Genomic DNA, 10,822 nt, shown 5'->3' on the forward strand with positions numbered 1-10,822 from the left:
ATGGTTGGAGTGAGCATTTTCGTCGCCACAAAAGTTGTTTCAGGGATTGATCCGTCGAAGGGAAATGCAGGAATGTATTGATTCGCCATGGTTTAGAGTTGCAGAGACTGAGAGTACCAAAGGCTAGTATTGAAGAAGGGAGCGTTTTGTGGCACCAGATGTGTTGCAGTTACTGATTGTAGTTGCAGAGACGATTCCTCAGTAGGGTTGTGGTTTACGAACTTCCAAACGGCGATTGAGGAATGGCGTTTGAAAGTCTGATGGCGGCGGGCAAGTTGTTGCGTATGAAAATTATAATTAGGTTAAAAAGCCCAAGTCAGAAAGGGAGATGGGCCTATAATTGGGTCTGTTAGATCGATCAGGGAATGTTTCAAGAAAATTGGATGGCCCGCAGGTCGGAAAGTATGAAGGTCGGAAAGTCCGCAAGTCGGATGGTCCGCAGGTCGTAAGGTCCGAAGGTCGGAAAGGTCCGAAGGTCGGAAGGTCCGAAGGTCGGAAAGGTCCGAAGGTCGGAAGGTCCGAAGGTCGGAAAGTCCGCAGGTCGGAAGGTCCGAAGGTCGGAAAGTCCGCAGGTCGGAAGGTCCGCAGGTCGGAAAGTCCGCAGGTCGGAAGGTCCGCAGGTCGAAAAGTCTGCAGGTCGGAAAGTCCGCAGGTCGGAAAGTCCGCGGGGCGGAAGGTCCACAGGTCAAAAAGTCCGCAAGTCAGATGGTCTGCAGGTCGGATGGTGTGCAAGTCGGACAGTCTGTAAGTAGGATAGTCTGCAAGTCGGGAGGTTTGCGGCTGGACCAACAAATCGGGAGGTATGCGGTCGGACCAACAGGTCGGTTGGTTAGTGGTCGGATAGTCCGCCAGTCGGGAGGTTTGCGGTCAGACCAACAGGCCGATTGTTGTGGAGGTCCCCATTTTATTTAATGTTTGCCTTAATTATTTTGTAGATGGGCTTTTGGGCCTTTAATTAATTTCTCATATCAAGAGGATGTAGTTAGTCATGGTCATGACTAACTAGGTTGTGCAAATCTGAATTTTTCTTCCCTTTTTCTGCCAATTATGCCAAATTTAATATTTGTCCTCTGCACAAAACAAATAAACAATTCGCATATAAATTAGGTAGAATCCAATCAAAATCACCCAAATATTGCATATGATATGAATATAAAATGCATGCGATTTCCAACTATCAATTATCCCCACACCTAGATCATGCTTGCCCTCAAGCATGAATTCGAAATAAGCCAAAGAAATCGCAGGCAACTCGATATGACAAGAGGATCCAAAACAACCAATTCAATCCAAATTTTAACACATCAAGCCAAGTCAACCTCACAAGATAAAGTGTATTCGCACATGCTCTCTGAAGGAATTAAGTGTATAATTGGTTCAACACTCAGGTAGTGCAACAAAAGATTATCCTATAGGCTTGAGTAAAAATCAAATCTCCCTTGCTTAAAATATTCGAATATAGCATAGAGAATCAAAGGGACTTTCAACAAGGGTTGTAACGGGGCTTATGGTCAGGGTAGGAAAAAGGATATATAAGGGCTAAAATATGTCAGAAAAGAACACAATAAGAACACGATGCTAGCACATGAAGAACAAATCGGCATAAACAATGAAATCTTTACTCTATTCACTACCCAAACTTTAATAATGAAATTAAATGAAAATACTTTATTAAGATAATTATTTATTTATTTATTTTTGTATTATTTTTTTGTTTCTCTTTTTTTCGTTTTTTTTATATATTTTTTTTTTATTTCTTGTTTTTTTTTTTTGATTTTTTTTTTTGGCTTTTGCCTTTTTATATATATATACCTACACTACCCACAGTTATTCTTTCATACTATGACTTATTCGTACCCAAAATTCGTTTCTAACTAGTGCCGAAGAAATGAAGTGCATCACAACATGAACTTAAAGTAATTCATTCCAACATAGGGTTCAAATCAGAGAAGGCTCAATCGAAAGAAGGGTATGAGGCTAAAAAACATTTTATTATAAAAGAAAAAAATAGACTAAGAAGGCTCAAATGGGCTAACTAGGGGATATATTGTGCTGGGTAATAAAGAAAGGCTTAATGGGTTACCTAATGCCCTTATCATTTTCAAAACGCAAGACCCGATAGTTGCAAGTTCAACATGCATAATCACTCAAGTTCTAGGTCATCTAATTGAGCACTACAAATCACACATGAAAAAAATTTCCAAAAGCTTGAATATGTGCAATTTATTTTCTAATGTAACTTTTGGAACATAGGCTCAAATTCTCACAGGGTTCAAACGTCGACTTGACTCAACATATCACCAATAAAATGTCATTATTCATGCCAAACTAACCTATCACACAAATCACATTTGACTCACTTCAGACTAATCTCAAAAACATGCGAAAAGACAGCAAATAAGACATAAAAAGTAGCAAAAAAGAAAAATGAAAATTTTGCCCAAAAATTTGCATAACTCTCCCCACACCTAAAAGTATGCATTGTCCTCAATGTAAAGAAAGAAAAATGAAAATAGAAGGAAGAGAAGGAAGAGTAATGCTTCCCTGGTTTGACGAGCCGATTTCAATCGGTGCGGGGAATGAGTGACTGGATCATTAACTTTATCTTGAAGAGGGTTGTCTGCATTTCCTCTTAGTGATACCTGCTGATTGAGTAGCCTTGATGGAGCTTGAGGTCGAAGCTAGAACCGTACCCGTGAAACCTGCAAAACGAAATAAGCGGCAACACAGTAGCCTAGAACCAAATCAAGGCAATGTCTAACACTCAAATTCGACAAGTATTGAGATTTATCGCTTGAAAAAGAAGATCAATTCCAGAGTACCAAGAACAAGAATGTAATATTCTATCCGAAATCAGAATTGCACAAACTAATTCTATCGCCCAATCTTACCATCACACAAGAAAATGTCGACAGCAATATCAAACCAAATTTCTCAACAGCAAGGACAATAATTCAATAGGGAATTCTAAAGCAGTATAAGTAAATCACCCAATTCTCAACATAGAATCCAAAATTCCAAAATTGATAAGGGGTGAAGTAATACTACCAATACTAATGAACCGGCGGATGAGAGGAATCGGCTATTGTTCTGGGCAGAGGACGATCGGGCGGTGTCTGGCGTGGGCGACGGAAATCGGCGTGGGCAGAGGAAATCACTGGCGAAGGGGCGGCGGCTAAGGGCGACTGGATAAGGAGAAGAGGAAGAAGAAGAAGAAGAAGAAAAGGAAGAAAAATGAGAAGATGAAGAAGAAGATGGAGGACGATCGGCGGCGTCTCGGCAGAGGCCGGCGTGAACTGGCGAAGGCTCGGCGGTGAGATGTCTGGTGGAGGAGAATAAGAAGAAGGAGATGGAGAAGGGCGGAGGCGAAGCATCTGGCGGTCTGGCAGAGGGCGAGAGGGAGAGAGGAGAGAGAAAGAGAGAGGGAAAGGGAGAGAGAGGGGAATTATTTTATTTTATTTTTATTTATTTTATTTTGGAAATTTTTGGGTTAAAGGGGGATTGAAAGAATGAAAGGCAGTATGAGAAGTGGTTTTTAGTCATGGTCATGACTAAAGACTACCTTGCATGCTGGAAATTGGAGGGATTAGGCAGTGTTATAGGTGCTATTTAGTCATGATCATGACTAAATGGCACCTTGTGATCTGATTTTTTTTTTTTAAAGCGTTGCGCCTTCGTTAAGAATCAGTAATTATTTTTCAAAAGACCTGCATCAAATCAAACAAAACAATTAACAGTATTATTAGCAATTAAACAAAAAACAATTAAAATTAAAGAAAGCAATTAAATGATTTTGGGTTGTCTCCCAAAAAGCGCTTTTCTTTATAGTCTTTGAGTTAGACTTCGCCTCGCATCAATTCTGAACATCGAAATCGGCAACGGCTGCCAACTTTATAGGATCAAGTGAGGGTCCATCGTGGTATAATTTGAAGCGATGTCTATTGGCCACACACTTTTTCTTCGGCTTAGAATTTTGATTCTCCTTATGACATTTTTTTTATGCCAGCAATGGTGATCCCTTGGGAATCCATCTCCACTTTTCGACAATGTTTTTTCTTCTCTTACTCTATCCAGTTGGTCTTTTATCTAACTGTTTTGTTGACACAGTTTTTCGTTTATTCTCATTACCAACTTCATAAGTTTCCTGCACCACATAATTAATAACATTAATTGCATATAACGATTCAGATTCAACAGGACATTTGATGGGATTAAAAATATTGAAATGAAGTTCTTCTCCATCAAACTCCAAGCTGAGTGTGCCCTTTTTAACATCTATCTTTGTTCCTGCAGTGCACATAAAAGGTCTTCCTAACAAAAGAGGCAGTAGATTAAAGAAGTGTGCATCATGCATATCCAGAATATAAAAATCAACAGGAAAAATTAAGTCATTCACTTGAACTAGCACATTTTCTATCATACCATCAGGATAAGCATTAGTTCGATCAGCAAGTTGAATAAAAATTCCTGTTTCTTTTAGAGGCCCTAGATTTAAAGAGTCGTATATTGATCGAGGCATGACATTAATAGCAGCTCCTAGATCTAGCATAGCCTTAGTTATTTTGGTTTTTCCAATCTTACAAGGGATAGAAAACATACCTGGATCACCTGTTATCGGTGGTACCTTTCTTTTGAGAATAGCAGAAACGTTCTCACCCGCTATAATATGTTCGTCCCCTCGCAATTTTCTTTTGTTGGTGCATAGTTCTTTCAAAAACTTCGCGTACTTGGGGATTTGGTTGATAGCCTCCAGGAGCGGGATATTAAGTTCCACCTTCTTGAAGATTTCCATCATCTCTTTTCGTTTGTTCGCCTTTTGTGGTTTCTTTAACCTGTTAGGAAAAGGAGCTGATTTAGTTTCAGTAGGAAAAACGGAGTTAGGAGGTACCTTTTCGTGAAGTTCGGCCTCTTTTTGAATCTCCATCTTAATCTGATCCTCATTTTGTTCCTTTGAGATAGGAGGTGGACCTTCCAATTCCTTTCCGCTACGAAGCGTTATAGCACTCGTATTCTTTGGATTAGGCCGTGAGGAACATTCAATCATCGTATCACTGCAGATAGTGATGGCCTTGACATTTGCTGGATTTGACTCAGGCTGAGCAGGCCACTTTCCTCTTTCACGTAGCTGTTTCACCTCCTCTGACACTTGATTGATCTGACCTTGTAATTTGCCGACAGTTGACTTCATCTCTTGCTGGAATTGCAGGGTACTGGTAGCCATGGACTTCACCAAGTCTTCCAAAGATGGACTGGAGTTGCTTGTGGGTGCTTGGGGCAGCTGTTTCTCATAGAAACGAGGTTGTTGCATCTGATGCATAGCTCCGAATGGTTGATGAGCATTACCCTGCTGTGCGTTTCCATAACGCAGGTTCGGATGATCTCTCCAGCCTGGATTGTAGGTGTTAGAGTATGGATTGTACGCTGGAGGTCTATTCATACCGTAGTTTGCAATGTTCACATCCACTGCACAATTCTTCTTGGAGGGTCGAACATGCATCTGTAGGGTGTCCTGCACTCGTGCATATTCCACACACCTTGACCTGGACACTCGGGTTGGATTTTTCCACGACCATCTTGCAAACAAAGCTCGTCAACTCAGAAAGTTGTTGTTGCATCGATTGGATGGCATGGTCACTGTTGTTTCCGTTCATCTGTCCAACATCCCTTGAACCAAATTGCTGCGTGTTTTCAGCCATCCTCGCAATAAGATCCCAAGCTTGTGCCGGCGTCTTATTTACTAGAGCTCCACCACTTGCAGCGTCGATGATGTTCCTGTCCATCAATGATAAACCATCATAAAAATATTGAATCAATAGTTGAGGAGGAATTTGATGTTGTGGACATTTAATGATAAGCTTATTAAATAGCTCCAAATATTCATGGAGCGTTTCACCTAATTTTTGTTTGATGCCACATATTTCCTTCCTCAGGATCGCAGCTCTGGAAGCTGGAAAGTACTTCTCCAAAAATTTCTTTTTCATGTCGTTCCACGTGTCAATGCTTCCAGATGGGAGATAGTAGAGCCAATCCTTTACAGCATCTTTAAGTGAGAATGGGAAGGCTCTGAGTTTGATCTGTTCATCAGTAACACCTGGTGGTTTCATGCTGGAGCACACCACGTCAAACTCTTGCAAGTGTTTCTGAGGTTCTTCACCTGCAAGTCCATGAAAAGAAGGCAATAAATGAATTAATCCAGATTTCAGTTCAAAAGCAACAGTGTTTTTCAGAGTTGGAAAGTTAATGCATAAGGGCTGCTGCGCCAAGTTGGGAGCAGCCAACTCCCTTAGAGTGCGGGTATCTTCAGCCATGACAGTCTCTTGATCACTTTCAGAGTCGCTAGAGCTAGAGATTTTGAGGTGGTTTAAAGATTCTGCCAGCTTCGCAACCTGAGCAGCTTTTCGTTGCTTGGCTTCCTTTCGTAGCTTTCGCTCAACCTTCTCGATCTCAAGATTAAATATCAGTTCACCTGTACGAGAAGAACGGGGCATAAACAAGAGGATAAATTAAAATAACACAAACGAGTAAAACAAAGCGCCAATCCCCCGGAAACGGCGCCAAAAATTGACCTGTCGCGCAGTCAATCAAATATTTCACCTAATCCGTTATCACAATTTAATGTAATACAGGGGAAGGGATCGTCTCCACAGGGATTGTGTGATTCCCTCTTTCGTATTCTAATGCAATAAATAAATGAGGAATTTTCTTTTATTATCTAATTAAAATAAAATAACAAAGCAATTAAATTAAAGGGACTGACTGTCAAGGGGATGTCTGGCTCAAGGGATGATGCAGTTATGACACTTGTGTTTTATCATTAATTCAATAAAATTAATTCTTATTAAAGTATCAATAAATTGGTTATAGTTATCAACAAGCTCTGACAACCAATTTTTCCTTACAGTGTAGGTAATTAAGGTACGACCGTTAACTACCCCTAATTAAGCAAATAAACCTAGGTGCGCCCATAAGAATATTGCCTAACCGCATTGTAATCTAGAAAAACCCAATTCAAAATAATTACTACCTAGGAGGAGCAATTAGATTTTATTGTCTAACCCCCGGGAAGAAACTATTCAACCCGGTTATCACCTATTCAAGTGCGAATACAATTACGGATATCCTACCTGAATTGACTTTAGATTATCAAACTAATTTAAACATCGGTACCAAAATATTCAATCAATCTAGTAATCACAAACGCTATTATCAGAATCAGACAAATATTGATAATCAAAAAGAACTTTTATAAAGAAAATCAAGAATCTCCAAAACAAAAGAACCAAAACATTATCACCCCTCAAACCAGAAAAGTATCTACTCCATAATCAAATAACAAAGAATAAAAGAGAAAGATGAAGTCATAGTGGGAGGGGGAAATCTTCTCTGTCGATTTGCTCATGCGCGATCTATGAGTCTGTCAGTCTCCTACTCCTGTGCATTTCTGCCCTCGCCGTTCTCTCTTTTTGAAACGTGTGATCCCTCTTTTATTTAATGTTTGCCCTAATTATTTTGTAGATGGACTTTTGGGCCTTTAATTAATTTCTCATATCAAGAGGGTGTAGTTAGTCATGTCATGACTAACTAGGTTGTGCAAATCTGAATTTTTCTTCCCTTTTTCTGCCAATTTTGCCAAATTTGATATTTGCCCTCTGCACACAACAAATAAACAATTCGCATATAAATTAGGTAGAATCCAATCAAAATCACCCAAATATTGCATATGATATGAATATAAAATGCATGCGATTTCCAACTATCAAGTACAATCATGGTCTTACCAGAAATTGGCTTTTGCTTTTGTAGGTGGACAAAGCTTGTTTCGATAGCTTTGAAGAGGTGGATAATCTAGAAGGTAGTGGCGATTTAAGAAAATTCTAACATTTGAAAATTAGACAGTCTAATATTTGCATTTCTTTTTTCAGGGACGGAAAAGTGCAAATTGCAGCCTTCTAAAGGAGAATTGGAGGAAATTTTGGAACAGTTGAGGAGTCGAGCTCAAACTTACACTCGAATTTTTGGCGAGGAGTGTACTAAACTGGACTGCCTCTCCAACGAGGACAATGCTGACAGCCTCTCCAATATGATGGTTCCGCTTGATGATTTGGAAGAACATTTGTGGGACAGTGTCGTCAATTCAGTGGATTCTGCCAGCGGAGGCAATGCGGATGATGGCATTGGACGTCCGGTTAGATCAACAAGGAGAATCAATGCGCACCTGTCGTCAATTTACGTTGTGGATGAGCTGTGTGAACTGTCTTCCTATGAAGGCTTCACTCTGAGGAAGAGGCAGAAACTGAACAATGTTGAAAGAGTTGACACTGCAGAGGACAGTGTGCCTGTCGAGGCTTCAGGGAAGCGCACAGTCGGAAATCCAAAACGTAAGCCTGCAGTGAACTCTCCATAGAGGAAGACGAAGAACACAGATTGGAGCAGGTGGGTGCAGCCTCAGTGTCAAAGCGTTCCAAAGCTCCATGGACTAGTAGGAACAACCGCAATGGAGATGAGATGCCCTATTAACTTGAGGAGATGACGAAGTTCATGACGGGGGCCAAAACGAAGAAGATGAAGCCAAAACGATTTGACATCTGCAAGTTCCTAGAAGAATCCATTTTCCGACCACCATCTAGGACATTGCATACCGGTGAAGCTGAAGACTACCCTGCTTTTCCGAAGAAGTTCAGATTTGAAGAGGATGTCGTGGCACTGACTGAAGAGGAACAGCGAGAAGCTGAGGTAGCCAAGGAGGTGGACGACTTGTTTGATGACATGAACTTTGACTTGGCTGTGGAGGAAATGGGAGCAATTACCAGCCATGAGGTAAGTTGATTAGTTTCAATACTTGTGCAGATCAAATTCTATATATATTCAAACAATAGACAAGAACAGATTTGACACAGATTCAGAACTAATTCGTCACTATTATTATTATTATTATTCAGAAATCGATATAATAACTAACGATCCAGTGGATGAGGAGGAAGACACACAGGAGCGCAGATGTGCTCGAGGGCTGCATGAGTTGACATTAGAAGACGATGAGGGACTGTATTGTATCTACTGTCAACATGTGGGATGTAATTCCTCCGTGGGTAAGTATATATCGATTTTCTTAAGTTATCTATTCTCCCTAATTCTGCACTAATCTGTTATCTGAAAGTAGGTCAGTGTAATTTCATGTTGATTTAAAATTTGTGTGGCTACCCCTGTTTATACGGCTTCTTCTTCTTCCTCTTGCATGCGATCAAAACTCATCGCGCCGGGAAAGAAGAAGAAGCAGGAGAAAGGGGAGGGTCTGAATCTCAGCACCATGAGTCTCACAGTAACGGATGCAGCTGAAGTTAGCTGCTTGATGAGCGGCTCGGTTTGTAGCATCAAAGCTGGTGTACCAGAAACTCTATACGAACACCAACGAGAAGGATTTGAGTTCCTCTAGAAGAACATGGCAGGCAGTACTGACATTGCCTAGTTAAAGAACTCAAATCTACCTGGAGTGGGCGGATGCATCATTTCTCATGCACCAGGGACCGGAAAGACACGTCTAATGATTGTATTTCTTGAACGTATCTAAAGATGTTTCCAAACTGCCTGCCGATGATCATCGTCCCAGCCATAATAATGTTTGCAAAAATTGTTATTTCTGTTCTTTGGCCGCGTGTGAGGTTCGCGTGGTCACGCGCGGCCAAATAACAAAAATAGCTTGCAAGCATATAGGATATATTTTGAAAGCTACATAAATACACAACAAAAGCGACAATGACTATATATGCGGATATTTTTTAAAATTTTTCCCCATAAAATTACCCCAATTTTTATTATTATTACACAAATGACACTATTTTTTACACATACTACTTACAAGAAAAAATAATCTTTTAGATATCAATTTTTTTTACATCTCGTGCCCAAGACAAACCGATCTATTCTTATGGAGATAGTATAATGTTTACTAAAAACATAAATATGAACACTTTTAGATATCACCCAGAAAAGGAAAATAGACATTTTTTAATAATGGAAGAAGTATATGTGTTTATCAAAACTTACACTCTTATGTATGGCTTCTTAAGATGTTATATATGCTTTTTTTTAAATAAGTTCTGACAATTTTTTAGTCCAGTATTTAAATTTAAATTTCAAGTTGATTATCGAAGTTTGAATTAGAAACTTGAACTTAATCGAATGAATCTATATTGATATAAATATAAACAAGAATATGATTGATATTTAATTATAACGAAAAATGGCGAATTAGAAATAAGTGAAAAAATAGGCTATATGTTCACTTGATACAATATGGAACCTCAAGCTAAAATAGTTGTAAACTACAAAAGTAAATTAAAATTGATAACTCTAAAATTTTCAACAACTTGTTCGAGTTACGACGGTATAGTATAAAAAAATGCACTACAGTTTCTCCATTGTTTATTGTCTTCAAACTATTCTCAACATTACATGAAAAAGATCTAAATATTTGAAAAAACAAAATTATTTAGATGCGGGCTTCCAACCTAAAATCAATTAGTGATAGGTGGAGTGGCCCTTCATCCTTATACCCTTATATAGTAGGGGAGTTCCCACATATTTACCAATGTGGGACAATATTCAACATCACATCTAAGCTTCAGCACCGATGTCCTTGCCACACATGCAAATTTGGCAGTTAAAGACTAATTATGCTTCATGTACAAGTAATTTATAATTCTAGAGCGACAAAGGAATCACATAGAAAAACAAAAACAAAAAATAGAAAAGTTTACCCAATTAATTTTGGTATGGCTAAGAGTTTCAAACCACTTGCAATTAAAATAGCTTATCACTTCAA

The 10,822-nt window shown here is 39.3% G+C and overlaps 1 protein-coding gene and 1 non-coding gene across 2 annotated transcripts; one reads left to right on the top strand and one right to left on the bottom strand.

The window, feature by feature from the left end:
* Positions 1 to 2,601: 2,601 nt before the first annotated feature.
* On the bottom strand, positions 2,602 to 6,488 carry LOC127257623 (uncharacterized). The gene is made up of 5 exons (XM_051284059.1): positions 5,571 to 6,488; positions 4,600 to 5,509; positions 4,423 to 4,485; positions 4,129 to 4,311; positions 2,602 to 2,702 (listed from the first exon to the last, which is right to left on the bottom strand). Exons 1-5 carry the CDS (start codon positions 6,486 to 6,488, stop codon positions 2,602 to 2,604), a joined length of 2,175 nt encoding a protein of 724 aa, XP_051140016.1.
* LOC127257770 (small nucleolar RNA R71) lies at positions 5,827 to 5,933 on the top strand. Its single transcript, XR_007840114.1, has one exon. It is a non-coding gene; the product is annotated as a small nucleolar RNA R71 (small nucleolar RNA).
* Positions 6,489 to 10,822: the final 4,334 nt, after the last annotated feature.

The sequence above is a fragment of the Andrographis paniculata genome, unplaced genomic scaffold (assembly GCF_009805555.1).
Source record: "Andrographis paniculata isolate CXL003 unplaced genomic scaffold, ASM980555v1 Contig58END, whole genome shotgun sequence".
NCBI lineage: Eukaryota > Viridiplantae > Streptophyta > Magnoliopsida > Lamiales > Acanthaceae > Andrographis > Andrographis paniculata.

Bases quoted from the DNA above. Each gene is read 5' to 3' on its own strand.
- LOC127257623 (XM_051284059.1), bottom strand. From the start codon at position 6,488: ATGCCCCGTTCTTCTCGTACAGGTGAACTGATATTTAATCTTGAGATC. The intron at 5,510-5,570 runs GTCGTGGAAAAA...GCACGAGTGCAG, and splicing joins CGAGCTTTGTTTGCAAGATG to GACACCCTACAGATGCATGT. The intron at 4,486-4,599 runs GTATGTTTTCTA...CTTTAAATCTAG, and splicing joins ACCGATAACAGGTGATCCAG to GGCCTCTAAAAGAAACAGGA.